At 39.6% G+C, this 21,532-nt stretch overlaps 1 protein-coding gene across 1 annotated transcript; it reads left to right on the top strand.

Annotated features, from left to right (window-relative positions):
* Nucleotides 1–231: 231 nt before the first annotated feature.
* Nucleotides 232–20,729, top strand: DRG1 (developmentally regulated GTP binding protein 1). The gene is made up of 9 exons (XM_006184772.3): nucleotides 232–401; nucleotides 1,213–1,336; nucleotides 2,120–2,295; nucleotides 6,374–6,443; nucleotides 8,688–8,857; nucleotides 11,342–11,472; nucleotides 12,614–12,781; nucleotides 13,050–13,172; nucleotides 17,285–20,729. The coding sequence occupies exons 1-9, from the start codon at nucleotides 360–362 to the stop codon at nucleotides 17,382–17,384; spliced, it is 1,104 nt and encodes a 367-aa protein (XP_006184834.1). The 5' UTR covers nucleotides 232–359; the 3' UTR covers nucleotides 17,385–20,729.
* The last annotated feature ends 803 nt before the right edge of the window (nucleotides 20,730–21,532 follow it).

Raw genomic sequence — 21,532 nt, 5'->3', positions numbered from 1 at the left:
ACACACCAGGCGCCGGGCGAGCCAGACGCGGGGCGCAAGTCCGGCGGGGCGGGGCCGAGCGGCGCGCGACCCTCGGCGCGCTCGGGGAGGCACGGCCTGGGCGGCCTCTCTGGCCCCCGCTCCCGCGGGCTCTATGACACCGCGCTGGCTCGCGGGACGGGGCGGGGTTGGCTAAGAAGGAGGAGACCATTTCACGTTCTACATCTCGCGGTATGGCTCAGGCTTGACTCTCGCGAGAAAGTGGAAGGTCCGCGCTTGCGCACTGCTGTAGCGCCTAGTGGCTGTGGCAGGTTTGCCGCTGGGTGTGCGAAAGGAGACTACCCCTTTGGAGGCCACTGCGTTCCCTGCGGCTCGTCACCATGAGCAGCACCTTGGCCAAAATCGCGGAGATCGAAGCCGAGGTAATGGGCATTCGAAAATTCCGTCTTAGCGTTTCTCTTAGGCGGCGTCGCTCCTTCCTGAACTACCTTCAGCCGCGTCAGAACCGGGCCCGCGTCCCCCGACCCCCCTCAGCCTGGGCCTGCGTTCCCCAATCCCTCCTCCCTGACCCCTCCTCCCATTGCCCACATTCCACACGGCTGCACTTAGTACCCTTTTTCAGTGATGGCTCCTGTCCGAACATTATTTCTCTTAGTATTTTCCTTTCGTGTGAGCAGTACTGAATCCTGTCCCCCCACTTCAGCCCTGACCTGCTCAAGTACTTCAGTATCTTTCCTCATCATCCCTCAAACCCCTCGCCCTATCTCCAATCTCTACTTTGAGGACCCCCTTTCCCAGAGTTTTGCTCCCAGGGAATAGAATCTGGAAGTAAATTGTCACCTATGGTAGCCGTTGACTCCACCTGGATTGTTGTGTGATTCTGTTTGAAGCGCTCAGAGCTTTTTAAGATTGGATGGGGCACACCAGGTACAAGCAATTGAAAAGGAATGAGCAGCTGAGTTTTAGTTTAATCTGTGAATACTAATTGTAATAGCCTTGGTCATGTTTCTTCTCTTTGGACCTCAGTTGCTTGTTATGTAATTGGGAGATTGGGCTGGGTGATGGAGAGAATGGATTTTTATTCTTAAGTCTGCCTTAAAATGGATATGTTGACATTAGTAGGACCTAGGAAAAAACATTCTCTCAGAGCTGAGGGAGCATTCATTCTGGTTATTTTACCGTGTAGGAACTGCTCTGATTTTCTGATTTATGGCTGTGATTCCTCCCTTATAGATGGCTCGGACTCAGAAGAACAAGGCCACAGCACACCACCTAGGGCTGCTTAAGGCTCGCCTTGCTAAGCTTCGCAGGGAACTCATTACTCCAAAAGGTGGTGGTGGTGGTGGGCCAGGAGAAGGTTTGTGTTTTTCTTCATCAGTTTTTTTGAGGGGTGTAATTTTTAATCAAGATAATATAGGTGTATGGTTTAAACATAATTTTAAAATTTCTATGAACGTAGATTTGTAATTTTCTAAGCATAAATTCTTGAATTGTGTTTATTTTATTTTATTCTACTGATTTTAAAGGCAAATGAATAGTTTTTAAGTGAGCTAGGGTTTTATTTATATATATCCTGTACTGATCCAAAATAGATTTACAGTGGCTCACAGAAACATGTAAATAAATACAGTCAACAATATAAAGAATAATTGAGAAACTTGATACAAAGGGAAATGCTGGTGGAAAGAATAGGTTGAAGCCAAGAGAGCAAAGTTTAGGACCAAAAGTAAGTCGTAAGGTTTATACACTTCCTAGAGAAGGGCCACAAATTTGACTTTGAATTTGTTTGCAACCTATTGTAAGAAAAGAAGACTCAGTCACAGGGTTTGTAAGAAAAAAGAGAAACCAATTTTTTTAGATCAGTTATTATTTAATATTTGGTCTCTTAAGTACTATGGGTGCTAGAAGGATATGCAACAGTTTAAGCTATAGAGGCATAAAGTTTTTACATCAAACACTGCATTAAATATTGTGACTTGCTATGGGGGAATTTCGTGTGCTTAAGTTCTAAAGCTAAACTGTAACAAGTTGGAGAAATAGGTTCTAGAGGGATAGGCATCCAGAATGTTAAATGAATTACAAGTCTCAGTGCTCCCAGGGATAACTTGTCTCTTCTTTCTGATATTTATTGATGTTTCAGGATTTGATGTTGCCAAGACAGGTGATGCTCGAATTGGGTTTGTGGGTTTTCCATCTGTGGGGAAGTCAACACTGCTTAGTAATCTGGCGGGAGTCTATTCCGAGGTGGCAGCCTATGAGTTCACTACTCTGACCACTGTGCCTGGTGTCATCAGATACAAAGGTGCCAAGATCCAGGTGAGTCAGGTCTGCAAGCCAAGGAAGGGAAGGAATCAATTCTTTTATTTAAAAAGCACTTATTTAGAACTCCCTGTAAGCCAGGGCTGATTTTTGATCTGCCAGGCCCTCAGTGTCTAGCAGGGGAGATAAAATAGTACATAAAAACAATAAAGCAATGGGATAGTGTTTGACTGTACAACAGTGGAGACTTGTGAGGAGAAAGGAAGGACTACTTTTTCCACCTGAGGGTGGTTAGGGAGATCGTCTGGTAAGACAAAAAAAAGTTTCATGTTGAAAGTAACAATGGGGTGGGTCTTAAAGTTCAAATAGAATTTCTCCAGCCAGAGAATGTAAAGGGCAATTTCAAGGAGCCTTAATGGTGAACAGTTTGCTATGGTATGAGCTTAGGTGTGGGACAGGGAGTGGTAGAAACTGAATCTGGAAAGGTAGATTGGAGCTGAATTATGAAAGGTCTTGTGTGCCTGCTAAGGAAGCTGAATTTTATCTATTATGTAGTAGCTGGGGGAGCCACCAGAACCTTTTTAATGTAGAAATGATCAGGCCCTTTTTAGAGGAAAATTCTCTGTGAAGCCTAATGAAGTTGGTGTCTTGAGAAGTTCTTAGATAGATGGCAGATTTAGGGCTCCCAAATAAGGAGTCCTCTTGGGTATGAAAGAAGATATATGTAAAATATAATGGAAAATATTCTTGTTGGCTGCACAGCTAATAAGACAAATTCTGAACTTCATGACATTTAAATCTAGGCTAGAGGTTTCCAGACTTTCTACATTCACAGTACCCTTAGCGGCTCAGCAGTTATTTCCTAACAACTTTTCTTGTCCTAGTAATTTTTTTACAGTGCTCCCAGCCAAAAAAAAAATACCTAATGGGTTCCATTTGTTAAACAGATCCAAAAAATGCAATTATTTATGTCTTTACAGCCACAGTTATTTACTAATGGGGTATGGGCACTGTTGGGTACCACGTAACTTCTCAGACTTTGGAATCAGATTGAATACTCCCAAATTTGTTGCCTTTTCCACATTAATTTTTCTGTGGTACTGACTTTTTACCATAATATCTGCTGAAAAATCTAACTTCCCAAAGATTCAGATCTGGTGTCATGGAAAGCAGTGTAGTAGGATCTAATGAAATTGTGAGCTTTTTTGATCTAGTAGTTCCCTCAGTGCCTGACAGGTATCAAGAACTGCTTCCCTTGAAAATTTAGAACATTCCATATGTCACCCCTAAGTTCTCTGTGGTGCAGCAAGTGCCTTGGTACATCATTTGGAAGCTCTTGGTGTAGGCATTTGTTTTACTTCTTGCTGAGCTGCACAGTGACTTCTGAGGTGCATTCATGCTTCTTTACTATAGAATCCAGTGTAGGGAGGGACTAGTATCCAGGTGGTATTTTCAGTGGCTTTTTATCTTTCTGGTTAGGTGCCCATGTGGAGACTGTTAGGATATGTACCTTTCTAGGACTTTATGTCTAAATGTATATAACAAGAATAAGGATGCTTGGGCATATCTGGACCATTGCTTAATTTCATTTGGTTCCAGAGGCTCGAAAGTTTGGCATCTCAGAGAGTAACCTCTTTCCTAATGAGATACTGTGGCATCTCTCTCTGGGCTTCTAGATGTATTAGAATAAATATCTCTTGCCTTTTCCTCAAAACCTTCATTTGTTTCAGTCTCTTCTGACCTTTTTTTCCCCTCTTTTTTGCACAGTGCTTTCTTTTCCATCTGTTCACTCTGCCTGTTTTTCCCACCCTTCTTTGTTCAGAAACCAAGTTAAGTAAGCATACTAATAGGTATGCTTAACTGAATTAAGATGACTGCCCTCAAATATTTTTAAAAAGTCTGTTTTGTGGCAGAGGACTCATAATCTGTGGCTTGGTAGGAGGGATGTGCAAAATTAGAACCACCTAATAAGAATTATAAGGAGGGAAACTTCTGGGATTTTTTGTTCGGAAGAAAGATATTTTTAACAATAAAGGTGCCTAAAAATGAAATGGTGCCTCTTGAGGTAATTAATTACTGTGTTCAAGTAGTGGCTGAACCACCACTTACCAGGGATGTTATAAAGAAAACTGATGTCACATAGGCCGAGATTGGCCTACAAAGTGTATGTACAGTGCTTTAAAAATCAAGGGGCTTGTGTTTCACCTTGCCAGGGTCCTTAGGACTCCTGTTGATTATACTGAGGTATTATGTTTTTTTTTGGCAAGCATACCACAGAAATGGTATGTCCTCCTCCGTGCGTCTTAGGAATTCATGATGTCAGTATGTCTTATTGGTGATGTTGACCCCCATCAGTTGGTTAAAGTGGTGTCTGTGGGATTTCTCTACTACAAAGCTGTTATCTTTCTTTTTGTAGTTAATAAACATCCTGGGGGAGATACTTTGAAAAGATGTAAATCCTGTTTCACAAACTTGCCCTCTCATTTTAGCATTTGTCTGTGGATCTTGCCTAATGGTGATTTTTTGTTTTTCTCTTTCTTACTACATTTATTAATTAGAATTCTACTATATGGAGGAGTTGTTCCTTCTTTCCCATTTGTTTATTTGTTTGTTTATCACTGTGGGCTCATGGATATTTATTTTATGGGTGATAATCCAGTACTACCATTATTTTATTACTCAAATTGTTCCAGCTATGACTATTAGGAACTCCTTTAGGTTGGCACCTGTGTTCTTTCCAGAAGCCCCTTTCTTTTCGTGAGTACTTCCTTATTTTCTGGCCAACACACGGTGTTCCAGGCTAATCTTATATTTTCCCTGCTTCAGTCCTGGAATCAACCACTTCTGAAGGAGCACTGTTCATTTCATTAGAGATAGGTGTATAGAAATCAAGATCTGGTGTGCTCCTTACTCCCAATGTAGCTTTTAAAATCAGTGTAACCAGAGTTTCCAAGTCAAGGCAGGTATATTGAACATAAGTTATCTTCTTTGAAAGAGAAAGAGTAGCTCAATTTAACTGATGTATCAGTTTTAAAGGAGATAATGTTATTTTTTATGTAGTGAGGAATAGGAAGGAGCTTTTGAGCAGGTTCTTGAATGAAAATCTTGAACTCTCTAAGCACCTCCTGAGTTCTTTTTCATTGTGGTTTATTTAACGTGAACTATAGTTTTATAATGTCAAAATGCTTATAGCAAAGGCTAGTTTTAAATGATAAACTGCAACTATATCCCTGTCTGTTCACTTGAATAATTCAATATTGACTGTACAGTAGACCCTTGGTATTTTCAAATTTTATATATGCTCTTAACATGACTCTTACAAGCTTCTAACTATAGTTTGTAACCTTGCTCACATGTGAATTTGAATCATATGTGCTGTGGAGTTGGTTTTGATGTTCTTATCATTAGATACATACACTGTGACTTGTGTGAGGTTTTACTTTATCACATTTCCTGAGCAATTGAGTGGTCATTTTCAACTGCGGACACATATCATAGTCACCCTTGAAGCCTTTTGAAATACAGATCGATATCTGAACCCTGCTTTGACTCCTCCAAATCAGACTGCAGGGATGAGGCTCAGATACCTGCATTTTTAATGGTTTTACAAGTGATTCTTACGTGCTCACCTGATTAAGGTTGACTGCAGAAATTTTTGTGAATTGGGGGATTTGCAAAGGTCTCAGTATTTATCATTTGTGAATGTCCTAATCCAGTTATTATCTACAGTAAGGAATTTTTGTGGAGGTTCAAATTCCTGAAAAGTGGAGGAATACGGAAAGATACTCATGTAGAATAATGGATTTGCCCCCCCACACACATGTAGGTTATAATCTTACTTGATTTATTAGGAGTGTGACTTTGGGCCAAATCACCTAACCTCTATGAACCTCAGCTAATATCCTTATTCACAGAGTAGTTAGACTATTTTAAACTAGATGAAGTATATAAGAAGCTTGTAGCTGACATTTATTAGATGTTTAGTAAAAGTAAGATTTACACACTCATTTATAAGGAAGATTGGGTTTGGATCTCCTAATTTTGGATCTTGAGAAATAAATCATTCTATTTGATCTGTTCAGATTTACAACCAGTTTTTCCTTTTCTCTCTTTTCTCTTGTCCTTAATCTTGCAGCTTCTGGATCTCCCAGGTATCATTGAGGGTGCCAAGGATGGGAAAGGTAGAGGCCGTCAAGTCATTGCAGGTAAGTGGTCCAAGGCCACCGTCCTGGGATATCATCCCTTTATTGGGTTATTTTATTTTATTTTATTTTATTTTATTTTATTTTATTTTATTTAATTTAATTTAATTTAATTTTATTTTATTTTATTTTATTTTAATTTTATTTTATTTTATATTTTATTTTATTTTATTTTATTTTATTTTATTTGGTACTGTTCTTTTAGATGGGTCTTTTAGTATCACTGTGAAGGAAATAGTTTTACCTGACTTTTCACTGGAGTAGAATGTCAGAACTTGAAGGGATCTCAGACAGTAACAGTCCAGATCCCCATGTGAAGAGAAACACTAAGGACAGAAGTGAAGTGCTTTGGTACAGTGTTGCACTGTTGGGCAGATTCAGAACCAGAATTCAGGTTTCCTGACTCCCACCCATGCCTTTTCTTCTTCTTTTTTTTTTTTTTAATTTAAAGTAAAATGTTATAAAAGGCTAATCTTGATTGCAACAATCTGCTACCCCACCTCTCTTCACCTCTACTGTCATTCCCCATTGGCAACTATGTCAAATCTTCAACTATTCTACTTATCCTCATATTTTAAAATATTATGCTTATATTGCTATTTCATGGTTAGACACCATCTGTTGGTTTCATGTTATGGTAGAAAATTAGCTCTCTTATACTACATACCTCTTTTCCTATTCTTTTAAAGAAATTATATCATAATTTTTAATTAACTCATCAGTCATAGTTTACATTATTATATAAAGACTGTAACTTGTTCAGTGCTGAGATAAGTAGTATATTATGACTTGTTTTCTTTCTCTTGAAATCTGTTTTTGAAGTTTATTTTTTGTGGAATTAATAATTGACTCTCTCTTTTGTTCTGTTTACTTTTCTGTGTTTGCTAATATTTTTCAAATGTTCCAATAGATCAAATGCCTACCAATCAGTATTTTTCTAGATACTTGAATACAGTTCCAAATACTGTCTTACTGATTTCATTCTCTCCTCTCAACTCTGACACTACCTTGCTGTCTTCCCTTTGTCTTTTATGCTTCAGTCTGGATTGGTTGCTTCCTAGACCAGACCTGTCCAGTAATGGAAATGTTCTACAGTAGTGGAAGTGTTCTGAATTTGTGCTGTCCAGTGTGGTAGCCATAGGCATATATGGCTGTTGAGCACTTTAAATGTGTCTGGTGCAATTGAGCTGAATTTTAAATTTTATTTAATTGAAATTAACTTGAATTTGAAATGCCCCAGGTGGCTAGTGGAGTCTGTATTGGACAGTGCAGCTCTAGACTTTACACATGGGTGTCATCCTGAGATTTTCTTTTGTGTTCTTGTGTGGGATCCCCTATTTCTTAGAGTCAGTGTTTTATATTTTTGGGGTTATTTTAATGTTTTGCTGAGTCACAGTTTTTACTGACATACTGAAAAAGAATGATAGGTGAGTTCTGTTTTTTTTGTGTTTGAAAATATTTTTATTCTACACTTATATTAACTTACTAATTTAGCTATTTATAGAATTATGGGTTCAAAGTCATTCATAGATGACTATCAGAAACATTATGCTATATTAAAAGAGCTGGGCACAGAAGACTGACTACATTGTGTATGATTTCATTTATATGAAACTCTAAAAAAAATGCAACCTAACCTATGGTGACAGAAAGCAGATCAGTGATTGATTGAAAACTGAGGGTAAGATGGTTTGCAAAGGGGCCTTAGGGCACTTTTGGAGGTGATGGAAATGTTCTGAATCTAGATTGCTGTGGTGGTTATACAGGTATGTACATTTGTCATCAAACCATATATTTAACATAGGCACTATTTATTTTTTATAAATTATACCTCAGTGAAGTTTACAAAAATATGCTAACTTATTAAGATATAAGATAATCTTATTCTTTGAGAATTCTTGTTGTTTTAAATCTTTCTGAACTTTTTCAGGGATTCAGGTTATTGCCTGGTTTGTATCTTCATTCTGAATTATTTTTCTGCTTGTGAATCTAGAAGTTGACACATCTTCTAGGTACACTAATAGAAAATAAAGCATACATTGCAAATTGACTTCTGGTGTAAATCTTTGGTAACCTTAAGAACTTCATGTGTGTCTATGTATTAAAAAAAAAATCCTTTGTCTCTTAAGTATAGGAGCTTTACACGACCATCTCCCCCACACCCACCTGTTTGAATATTTGAGTTATGTTAAGTCTTTAATGAGCTTTGAAAAAAATTTGAAAGAAAATTTGTTTTCAATTCTTCAGTGGCTAGAACGTGTAACTTGATCTTGATTGTTCTGGATGTCCTGAAACCCTTGGGACATAAGAAGATAATTGAAAATGAGCTGGAAGGCTTTGGCATTCGCTTGAACAGCAAACCCCCCAACATTGGCTTTAAGAAGAAGGATAAGGGAGGCATTAATCTCACGGCCACTGTAAGTGGAGAAGGTGATATGGGACAGGTTGCTGAAGGGACTAGGGTGGGGAGTGGATTGAGGTACAAGGACATTGACATTTGGAAATTGCCTGGCTTCTTCCAGCATTAATCAAGGTAACACAATGATGTAATGACTGACAGAGTAGGACAAGAGTCAGTCTCAGACTTATCTTTCTGGCTTTACTTCCTCTTTTGGGTTATTTATTTGAGGTGGTATGGAACTGTAAACCAGTGTTATGCTTGCGTGAGGTAGAGAGCTACCAATATCATCTGTTTTCATTCATTCAACACAAGTTTATAGAGCACCTACCATGGGCCAAGCATTGTTTTAGGCTTTTGAGGGGAAGGGAAGAGGGAGCAAAATAGACAAAAGTTCCTGCCCTTGTATTCTAATGGGGAAAGTAGCAAACAAAATTAATTAGTGATTATAGCATATTAGATGATAGTAAACCTAAGGACAAAAGTAAACTAGGGAAAGATGGAGAGTGTTGGTGGGAGGGTTGCAGTTTTAAGTAGGTTGATCAGAGAAGTCTTAACTGAGGTGACATGGAGTGAACCAAATGAGATTCCTATCTTGAATAACATTTCATATAAAGGGGACATCCAAGTGCCAGGCCTTGAGGTAGAGCATGCCTTTGCATATTTGAGGAACAGCAGAGTGAGCAAGTAGGAGAGTTAGTAAGAAATGAAGTCATAGTGTAGGTCCATATGTGCTTTTACTGGGCAGGAGATAGGCAACTTCTGGTTGGGTTCCAGTCTGTGGAGTAAAATTGATTTGATTTAGGTTTTAATGGAATCAATCTGGCTGTTGAGAATAGACTGAAATGGGTTAAGAACAAAAGGAGAGAGATTTAAGTGAAGTAAGTCAGAGAAAGGCAAATATATGATGTCACCTGTATGTGGAATCTTAAAAACAAAAAATACAAAATTTATTTACAAACCAGAAATAGACTCATGGACATAGAAGACAAACTGGTTACCAGCAGGGAGAGGGGAGGGATATATTAGGAGTTTGAGATTGACAGGTATACATTATTGTATATAAAACAGATACACAACATGATCTACTGTACAGCACAAAGAACTATATTGTTTCTTGAAATGAGCTCAAATGGAAGAAAAAAAATGAATATATAACTGAATAGCTTTGCTATACACTTGAAACTAATGTAAATCGACTACACTTCAATTAAAAAAGAAACCATTTAAGAGGTTATTGCAATAATCCAATCAAAAAGTGATGGCCTTTACTTCACCCTGCCCCAAAAAAAGTTAAAAAAAAAAATCTTAGACCAGGGTTAACAGTGGAGGAGACGTAAAGTAGTTGATTGTGGAAAGATCTTGGAAATAGCTGGTAGGAATTACAGCTAGATTGGATGTGGATTATGAGAGAAAGAAATGACTGAATTTTTTTTTTTTTTGGTAGGGGTAGGCAATCAGGTTTATTTATTTTTAGAGGATGTACTGGGGATTGAACCCAGGACCTTGTGCATGCTACACATGCACTCTACCGCTTGAGCTGTACCCTCTCCCCTAGTAGTTATCATCTTTAAAGCTATCATCTTAGCTGAGGAAGTTAGTATAAACAGAGAAGAGGTTCGAGGATTGAGCTTTGTGACCTCCCCCCAATAATTAGAGGTTGGGAGATGGGAAGAATCAGCAAATAATTCTTCTCAGGCAAAGAAGAAGGAAAACCAGAAGAGTTTGGAATCCTGGAAGCCAAGTGAAGAGAGTGTTTCTGATTTGTGGAGCCATCAATTCTATCAAATACTGCTTCTAAGTCATGTAATTGAGGACTGAGAACTTCCTGCAGCTTTTAACATTCTAGAAGTCCAGATTATTTGGCTGGCACAGGTTTGAACTGTCCTGCCCAAAAGAGCTTTTCCATTATCCTGTCATAATGTTCGAATTTGAGCATTCCGTATTCTCTATTTTTACTAAGGCTGCCATAATAAAGTACCATAGACTGGGTGGCTTAAACAACGGAAATTTAATTATCTTTGATTCTGGAGACTGGATATCTGAGATCAGGGTGTGAGCAGGACTGGCTGCTTCTGAGGCCTCTCTCCTTGGCTTGTAGATGGCTTTGTGTCTTCATATGATCTTCCTCTGTGTGTTTGTGTCCTAATCTTCTTTTCTTGAAAGGACATCAGTCACATTGGATTAAGGCCCACCCATATTACCTCATTTTAATATAATTATTTCTTTAAAGACCCTATCTCCAGTCACATTCTGAGATACTGGGGTTCGGACTTCAACATATGAATTTGAGTGGGGATAGGGAAACAATTCATACGATAGCACCTTCTTGTGAGTTCGAAAAAATTGTAGTTTTTAAGTATTTCCTACTAGAAGTAAGTTATCCTCATCCAGGATAACAGTCTTTAGAAATAAGTTTGCACCTTATGTAGGATTATCCAGGTACACCAAGAGATGCTCTTAGGAGATTGTTTACCAGTCATTGTCTTCTGTGCCTATTCAGTGCCCTCAGAGCGAGCTGGATGCTGAAACTGTGAAGAGCATTTTGGCTGAATACAAAATTCATAATGCTGATGTGACTCTGCGTAGTGATGCCACAGCGGATGACCTCATTGATGTGGTGGAAGGAAACAGGTACAAACTGAATGGTGCCTAAGTATGAATTGGAAGCCTTGTAATGGAAACAACATCGGATTATGAATCTGGCAGACATCGATTCTAACTCCAGTTGTGGTATTTAAAATAACAGTGGGCCTTGCTTTCTTTAGCTTTAAAATGAAGGGTTGGTCTTGATTGCTGATATCCTTCTTTGCTCTGAAATTTGATCACGATGATCAAATTTCTCATTTCAGTTACTTACTGTAAACTAGGCTGTCCCCCAAGCTCTGTGTCATATGGTGGTTGAAGAAAGTAGTGTCTCAATCTGCTCTCCCAGAATTAATGCATCTGAGAAGTTCTTTACGCTGCTGTGCAGAACTCAGAGCAGGTTGGGCTGTATCTGTTTTCTCTAAGGGTAACCTAAGGGTATATAGCTGAAACCCTATTCCATAAAATATTACTATTATTAGTATTTGAAATTAAATAATAATTGAAACCACTGTTAAAATTATTCCTGGCATTTGGATATAATATTTTCTAGTTACATTCCTGTTCATTTTTTTCCTGTTTCTTGCATGAATTTATTTAATCCTCATTTGAAAACAAACAAAAGCCACTGCTTTGAGTTAGGGGTTTAGTAAGTAAGGTACTTAAAGCCTGAGAGTTGTGGCTTGCCTAATTATTAGTAACCTTAGCTGCTGTATTGATTGAGCATTAGGACTGTGACATTGCTAGATACTGTGTTAAAAACTTTTTTTCCATTCTTTAAAGTTATCATGAAATACATTATTAGTGATGTACTTTACATTCTTACAACTTGTAAAACAACTCTGGGAAATTGACTGTGAGACTTGCTCTGGGACACATGTCTAGAAAGTGACAGAGCTGGGAATTCAGTCTGTATGACACCAAAGCTTGTGTTCTTTCCGCTGCAGCATGCTTTCTCAGTAATTAGCTGTGTGGCAACAGACTACGGCCCGAGTTTTGTTACTTCTCAACCCATGGTTCACTTTTTGGATGTTCTGCCTTATTTTGGTAGGAAGCTTTTTTGTGTGCTGGCCTACTTATGATCCCTTTGAGATTCTCTGCTTTGAGGTCCTGGGTGAGGGAGATAATCAGACTGACAATCTTGCCCACAGCTGCAAACTAATGTACTGTTTTTCTTCTGTTTTCATAGAGTTTATATCCCCTGTATTTATGTGTTAAATAAGATTGATCAGATCTCCATTGAGGAACTGGACATCATCTATAAGGTGCCTCACTGTGTGCCCATCTCTGCCCATCACCGCTGGAATTTTGATGACCTGTTGGAAAAGATCTGGGACTATTTGAAACTAGTGAGGATGTAAGTCTTAGTGGATAGTGTAACATTACTGTAGGACTTAAACCAGGTTGTCCTAAAATGATACCCTCAGGAACTCAGTAACATAATCGGTCTCTTTTTGGAAATACAAATAAATTCCTATCATCCACAATGTGCCCTGTATTGAGGGCACATTCTTCCTCAAGATGGAGGTTATCTGGTCTGATCTTCAGGGCGATGGAGGGTTGATTTGCATTCGCACATGAAACATTTCAAGAAGTAGATAACCTCTGCTCCCTCGCTGTTCTAGTTACACCAAACCCAAAGGCCAGTTGCCAGATTACACATCCCCAGTGGTGTTGCCTTACTCCAGGACCACGGTGGAGGATTTCTGCATGAAGATTCACAAAAATCTTATCAAAGAATTTAAATAGTAAGTATCATGGGCATGTAGTGCCTTCTTTTCCCTACAAGCTGCTGGTTCCAACTAGCAGTTCTTAGGATAGCATTACAGAAATTGGGCATCAGAGAGGCTGCTGAAATGCTTGCTTGATTAGAACTTTTCAGTGTCTTCTTAAAACTGTGCTGGTTTGGAGCAGGAATAGCTCTGGAAGCCTTTTTAGGTTGGGATGGCTGATAGTACAGATGATCAGGTTGCTCATTTCATTTACTTACTATGAACTAGGTTCTGACTTCTCTTGTTAATTCATCTTCCTCTTGGCAAACACAAATGTTAATTCTTCCTGCCAGCAACATACTGGGCTTCACTGAGGACCCCTTTAAACCTTACGCATGGGTCAACCCCACTCCCTGCGCCGGTCTCTTTCTCATACTTCTCACTGCTGATATGGGCTGAAAAATTTTTTTATATTATCTTATTTTAAAACTAATTTTAGGCTTACAGAAAAGTTTCAAAAATAGTAATAGTTTCCTTATGTCCTTCACCCTACTTCTAACATTATCAGCGCACATTATCATAGTACAATTAGCAAGAACTGAGATTAGCATTGGTAGAATATTAACTAAAACTATAGACCTTATTTGAATTTTAGTATCTTTTCTACCAGTGTGGAAATACTTCCTTAGTCTTTCAATGTCTTTGATCTTGGTACTTTTTTTTTTTTAACGCAAACTTATTATTTGTTTAGGGGAATACATGAATTTAGGAGATACAGGATTCCCCTAAATCAGGGAGGGGCAAATAAAAGAGATGGGTCTCACTGTGTTGCCAGGATGGAGTGCAATGTCTATTCACTGATCCCACTACTGATCAGCACCGGAGTTTTGACCTGCTCTCTTTCCGACCTGGGCCAGTTGACCCCTCCTCAGGCAACCTGGCCGTCCCCCGCTCCCAGGAGGTCACCACATTGATGCTGTGTGGCACGCAGTCAGCATAGCGCACTGCAGCCCAGAACTGCTGGGCTCAAGTGATCCTCCTGCCTCAGCCTCTGTGTAGCTGGGACTACGAGCGTGTGCCCCCACGCCCAGGGATCCTACATACTTTTGAGGAGTACTGATCAGTTATTCTGTAGACTCTCCCTCACTTTGGGTTTGTCTAATGTTCCCTCATGATTGAAGTGAGAGTATGCACTGGTAAGAATAGCACAAAAAATGATGATTGTCCTCAGTGCATTGTATCACAGGATTCGTGATGTTGCTCTGTCTAATTGATGGTAATATTTGCTTTGATGCTTGGTTATGTAAGTGTTTGCTGGGTTTCTCTGCTGTAAAGATACTATTCTCTTTGTGTTTGATAAATGTCTTGGGAGAGACTTTGAGGCTGTGAAGATCCTGTTTCTCCTCAGACGTTTGCCTGCTGATTTTAGCATCTGTAGTGGGGCTTTTCTGCAACATTTATTGGTATGTTGTATGGTTAATGGTGATTCTTTCTTTTCCTCTTTCATTTTACATTTATTTATTGGAACTCTGTTGTGTGTTACAGCTGTCACTTCTCCCTATTTATTAATTTAATCCATAGTTTATATCCATATGAGCTCTTGGGTATTTATTTCGTAGGTGCTGTAAACCAATACTATCATTTTGTTGTTCAAATTGTTCCAGCTTTGGTCATTAGGAACTCCTTCAGATTGGCTCCTGTGTTCTTTTCATTGGTTGCCTTTTCTTTTTTTTTAAATTTCCCTACTTTGGCACTACTAGATTCATAGTGATTTTCCCTGCACCAGCCCTGGAGTCAGTCACTTCTCCAAGAAGCCCCGGTTTACAAGATCTGTGTGCTAGGTGTGCTCATCGTCAGTGGGCTGTTTTTGCTTGTAGGCTCTCTCAGCAGACAGAGCTAGGAAATATACGTACAGATACTAACCTATGCTTACAAATATATCATTTCTCTCTCTTTTAGTATGTATCTATCTGCCTATCTATCTAATTTACCCATCCATCCTTATCTCTCTATATTAAAAACCATGAGTTTATACTGTTACCTCTGATTCCAGCTTAACACTACAGGGTTCATTTTAGCCTTCTCTCTCTTTTTTTTAATTTAATTAAATTTTATTTTTTAATAGAGGTACTGAGGATTGAACCCAGGATCTCGTGCATGCTAAGCATGCACTCTGTCACTGAGTTATACCCTCCCCCCATCCTTTTTCTTACTTTTAACTTTCTCCAACAGTGAGAAACTTGGCTGTCATTATATATAATCTGCTTATTTAATTCTTCTGTGTGTGTGTGTGTGTGTGTATATATGTTATACATATATATTATATATAATATATATATTATATATATATGTAAAGTAGCTCAGAATTGCAACCCGTAATCCTGTGAAAAATATTATAACTAACTGAATTACAGTATTAATGAATTATTCTTTCCATTTTTACAGTCTGAAATTTAAAAAATTATTTTAAAAATAAAATAGAAAATAATTGTAGAAAATCAGGAAAGCATAAAAACAGTGATGTTTTAAAAAATACTTGTTATGATCATAAAAATACTGAAAGAGTAAATTCTTTTATTAAGCTTCATATTCCTTTTATCAAAAATAACTATATTCCACACATAGATGCTAATTTCTCCTATCCTCAAACATTATATTTTGGCACATACTTGAATCAGTAAAAGAGACTCTTGGGGAAAGTGAGACATTTTCTTTTTTCAAAACCTCATAAACTTCTGTGTGGTTTTTGCCTTCCATGGTAACAGAATACTGTTCAAAGCCTCTGAACTGTAAGTTAACCAGGGAATTAAATGAAAGGGGAGAAAAATATTTTGGGGAAGAGACATATCAAAGCAAGTAGAATTTTACTTGGTAACTATTTTCCTGTTTTTAAATTATTGCACAACTGGTATTTTAATAATAAGAAAATTCAGCTTAGTCCTGCTAATTATAACATACGTCCCTGTTCCATTCCCTTTGCACCCTTGACTGCACGCACACATCCTTTGATAATTTACTATACACCGTTTTCCATGTGTTATAATACTCATATATATCACTTTTATAATCCTATAAACTGGGTTTTTCATTTCTTTAATCCAAAAGTAGGATGAATGATTATATGGCTTTTGATATGTTTTGCTGCATTGCTTCCTGAAAGGACAACCTGTTTACATGGCCATCAGCAGAACGGAAGGCATTGACTTTTCTGCAGGCATTGAGTATGATTGCTGAAAACCAGCTTTCTAGTTTAAGATAGAAAATGATTACCTTGCATTTATTTTGCTTGTTAAAGTACATTTGAAAATTTTTATATATATTTGTTGTACTAATGCTGTTATATCTGTTCCTGTTATTTATCTATTTTTATTTAAAAAGTGAGATTTTGTTTAGTGATTTTTTTGGGGGGGTGGAATATAGATTTTAAAGAAGTTTTGGTGCAAAGGCAATATTATAATAATAATATGGCCACCATTTGCTATCCTTTGCTACATAGTTCTTAGCTTCTGTGAGTCTGTTCTTAGTGTCTTTTTCACTGATTTCCATTAGCAACACATCATACTCTTAGTATTGGATAAAATTTACCTTCCTGTATTCTAAGAAATCAGGAGACCATGTCAATTAGGGTTTCTTAATAGGGAGGGAGGATTTTCCTAGCATGGCTGAGGAAGGACGTCCTACATTTCTTACTAGTACCCACTGCTGGTTTCAGTAGACCCAGCAAAAACTGGTACTCTGTAACAGTCTGCAACTGACATTGCATCTGTAGGACTGAATTTCCAGTCGATTACTTCAGAGTATTTCTCTGTAATAAACCTATACTTTCTCCTTGTAATTTTAAATTAGTCTTGTCACACTTCTCATTTGCAGTTTTTCTTTTTGACTTTTCTAAGTTGGCTCTGGAACAAGAGGAACCACACAACTTCCAAAAGTCCTTGCCACTTTTTATGTCAAGGCTCCCGTGTGCCACACTGTTGGGGAAGCTAAAGCCTCTGGACCTTGACTGGGGACAGGAGACCTTGGCTGTTTAAGCCTTTGGCTCTTAAGAACCGGAATGCTAAATCTTAGCAGAAAGTGGCACCTAGGTAGATAGCACGGGAGCTAGGTGATTATTTACACTGACTGTTCTTTTTTTCCCTTCCATACAGCGCTCTGGTCTGGGGTCTCTCTGTGAAACACAATCCTCAGAAAGTGGGTAAAGACCATACGTTGGAGGACGAGGATGTCATTCAGATTGTGAAGAAGTGAAATCTTCCCCATCCACCATCTGCCGGGCCAACCACAGCAGCTTCCCCCATGACCAAACACCCGACCCCAATCCCCGTCTGGCTTTGGCAGCCAGGATACAGGGGAGGGAGATGGAGGCTCCCAAATTGGAACGTCATTTGTCTTAACTTAGTATCACCTTGTACGTTGAACTGCATAAAGGACCTGGTAGGCCAGCCATCTATGTACAGTTCATGTGTCATTGTCAGAATTTGTTTTGGGGTGGACTGAATGAGGATGGGTATGTATAGTGAGGCAACTGCACAAGGGGTACTTGGGAGCTTGGTCTTAAATGTGAAATGGATAGCAGTGTGACTGCAGCATCTCACTTGATGGTTAGTTATGGGAAACCCTTCCAACCTGATGTGGCCTTTAGTCCTTTCAGGTGGTCTTTTCTAGATGATACTGGAGAAAGGACTTGATGTAAGCTAACTGATTATTCCCTGCAAGGCTAGCCCACTTGGGAGATGGTGTAGTGTGGCAGTTGAGTAAAATACTCTGACCAGGCACATCAGGCTTTGGATTGCAGGCCCACTTCTAATTAGCCGTAGAACCCTGCAGAAATTACTCAACTTCTATAAGCCTCGATTTCCTCGTGTAACATCGAGGTAGTAGTGACACTTCTAGAATGAAGATTCTTAGTATTAAGAGAGATGGTACTTGCAAAATGCTTATTAGCATAGTGTCTGGCATATAAGTCCTTGGTGAATGTTGGCTCATGTTGTTCCCTTTCCTCTAGTTAGAGCACAGCTGTGTTGTCAGTGTTGGGCTGAATATTGAGTTGAATCATGCTGCCAGCTGAGCACCACTAAGTGTCTCCTTTCTCATAGCCCAGCCCTTCTGCTTGCACTCCCATGGCAGTCCTGGCCCCACACATAACCTGGGTGAAGGCATGGAGGCAGAATATTGCAAGGGAGGCAACCAGTGTGCTCAGAACAGGTTTGTAGGTATATGTGTATGTATGGAGGTGGGAGGTTAGTTTAGGAGGAGGCATTGGCGCAGGACTACTTAGAGGGTACAAAGGGCATAATTAGAGGTTTTGGACTGGGAATAAAGAAATTTAAAGGAATTGTCTTGATAATAGGAAATTGGCAAAAATCTGTGTGTTGAACTGGGCTAGTGAGAATATGGGAGAGGAAGGGTTTGGGCATATAGGTACAGAGGAGAAAGCGAAACTCAGTAACTGACTAACTTGCTCTTTGGAGGAATAAAAGTCAAAGATTATTCCAGTATGGATTACAGGGATGATAGAGAAGGGTAGCCCCTGAGAAAATCGGGGAGAAGAGAAACATAGGAAGACAGTTTGATTTTAGATGAAGTGAGCTAGATCCTCTAGCAGGTTGTGAGGAGTGAGGATGTGGGATTATCCACATACTTAGCCATTTCCAGTACTTGTTACTCCTGTTACCTTAGTGACAGTTATTTCCCTCTGATAGTCTTCCTAGAGCTTGGGCGTAGCACTGTCCCCAGACCAGGAGATAAGCCTCTCAGGCTTGGTATCCTAGTCACTTTGCAGTAGACCTTGGTATCACTGGTACGTTCACGATAGAGGCCATAATCTAGAGCCTACCCCAACTCTTTAGAGAAATGTTGGCTTTCTGAGCTATGGGATTTCCACCAGGGTTTGCTCTCCAGCCCCAGCATAGGTGGCGTTTTCAGAGAATCAGAATCACTTTCACTGGGCTTCAATGAAATGCCAGGATGTTGGGGAGAGAAGGTTGCTGAAATCCAAGTTCATCCAAGGCCTTGCTTCCATCATTCAGCACCTTCTCCTTCCCCTATCAGTGGACCCCTGGGGGCGTTTGGGGGAGAATCCTACTCCTTTCTCTCCCTTTTTGGGCTCAGAGTTGGGAGTTTTGGGAGACAGGTATAGTTTTGTGTTAGAAATGCTGCCTGGCGTAGGGGCCATCAAGGAGGCTTACTCCTACACTGCAAAGCTTTCTCTTCGTGAACTCCAAGACTAGAGTTGTTTGGCTGTCACAGCATGGCTTGAATTTCCTGTGCTGGTACATATTCCATCTTTCTTTCCTAATCTGTTTTAGCACAGCTAAGCAGACTCACTGTCCTGTGCCATTAACTGTGGATGCTTTTAGCTGTGTTTAACAGCAGGAACTAACTTAACCAGCTGAAATGGAAGGAAACTCTTCTCTCACATAAGCTGTCTGGAGCTCAGAAGGGCTTGTGGTTGCTGGTGTGTCATTGAGGATCCAAATTCTTTCCATCAGGCTACTCTGTCCATTGCAGTTTGTTGGCTCTGCTGGACAGCTGGCCTCCCTCAGCCACAGAATGCTCAGTCCCAGGCTTTACATCGCTCTTTTGGGGAAGCCATTTTCCAGAGGGTGCCAGCCAATTTGTCCTTGTGTCTCATAGCCTAAATTGGGTCACATACCCATTCTTGAACCAACTGTTAGTAAAGGGAATAGAATTATTGAAGAATTAGGTACTCCTGTAAGTTATTTTCATTCCTGGAGTGTGTTTATCTCATTTGCAGGCCAGTAGACCTGACTTCCCTTCCATCTTAATATACTCAATAGCTGTCTCCTGGAAGAAGGCCTGGCTGTACATTCCCACCCCCCACCCCCTTCTTATTGATTACTACTAACTAATCCCAAGTGCTGGCTACTCTTTCCTTTCTTACCTGCCCCCGCCTTAACTTCCATGACCTTCTCTGTGGTCCTGTTTTTTCACTTTGAGGCGGTCTTGCATGTCCTGGCCTTGATTGCTGCTAAAGTTCTCAGAGTTGTACCATGTAAGACATGTTAGCGGAGACAGCACTTTCTCCTGCCCTTATCCTTTGTCTGTCTCTTAGCTCATGAAGACTGCATTAGCTTCCTCTTCTGCCTCTACTCTGTCCCATTCACTAGAGTAGTTTCGTTAAGATCTGTGTAACTAGCTTCTGCTCTTTTCTCAGCAACACATTTCCTTCTGGCTCCATCTCACCAATTATTGGCTGATGGCTTTTCCCTTTGCTTCGTGCCTACACGTGTTTGTTTCTGTCATCCCAGCTTCTAGCCTGAAAGTGAAGCTCTTACTGACAGTTCCAACCCAATCTTCCCTACTCTACACCTAAAACTGTTGGTTCAGCATGAAAGAGGACACAGGAAAGATGAAACTGATTCAGGTGTCTGTGTTCTGCCACTGTTCTTCAGAGACTTTCCCAGTTTCAACTAGGAAACAAGGCATTTGGGAGAAGTCTAAACGGCATATTTCTGTAGCTGAGGAATTACGGTCAGTTGATCCCACTGGGGGAGGGAGTGCTAATGAAGTTGAAGTACCAGGAAGAAACAGACCTCATGCTCAATCCATAAAGCCACATTTTTGTTGAAAGACGACTTGCTTTCTTGTGTTCCTGGATGTACCGAGCAGGGTGAGCAGCTCCAGGTTTACTGGCTACACCCAACACTCAGGCTGTTTTTCACCCTTGCAGTCAACATCCAATCACCTTACCTACTTTACCTGTGAATGAGAATGGTCTTATTACTTGACCCTCTAGTATGAAGTCAAAGTAGCTTTAATGGCCCTAAATGGACAAGTATTGAGAAATTAGATGAGTTCAGTTGAGGAGCTTGTAAAATAAGATTGTCACCTCAGAGCAATAGGACTGAAAAACCTTCAGTCAGCAAAGGAGACTTAAAACCATAGAGTATTCTGGTAGGATCCTTTTTTCCAGAATGTGGTGCATGAAATTAAGGTGAATAATGAAAATAACTGTGAGCTGAGGAAGGAGATACAACACAAGGGATCAGTTAACACAGACACCAGAGTCTTGAGGGAAGTTCTATATGGAAAAATATTACAGACTGAATCAAGAATCTGAGACCCCATTTTGCCCTATAGGGGGACTGACCTGGAGAACAGGAAGCCAACCAATTGTTGACATTTGCCCCAGTAAATGTGGATTTGTTTGGGAGAAACTACCATAATATACATGATTACCTAGTAAACAGACTTTTCACTAGGTGGGTTTAATTTTAGAAACTATACACTGTAATCTGGTATTAGCCACAAGATACCTGTAGTGTCAGCCCACCCTAAACTGGCCCATTGAGGTCTTCAAGGCCCACGAAAGAGGGCCATAGCTTCCTTTTCCTAAATGAGAGTTCAATTCCATGAGCTTTAAAGAAAAATTA

Source organism: Camelus ferus, chromosome 32 (assembly GCF_009834535.1).
Source record: "Camelus ferus isolate YT-003-E chromosome 32, BCGSAC_Cfer_1.0, whole genome shotgun sequence".
In the NCBI taxonomy this organism is placed as follows: Eukaryota; Metazoa; Chordata; class Mammalia; order Artiodactyla; family Camelidae; genus Camelus; species Camelus ferus.
Note: the sequence above shows the minus strand (reverse complement) of the source record. Positions and strands in the feature narration are given on the sequence as shown.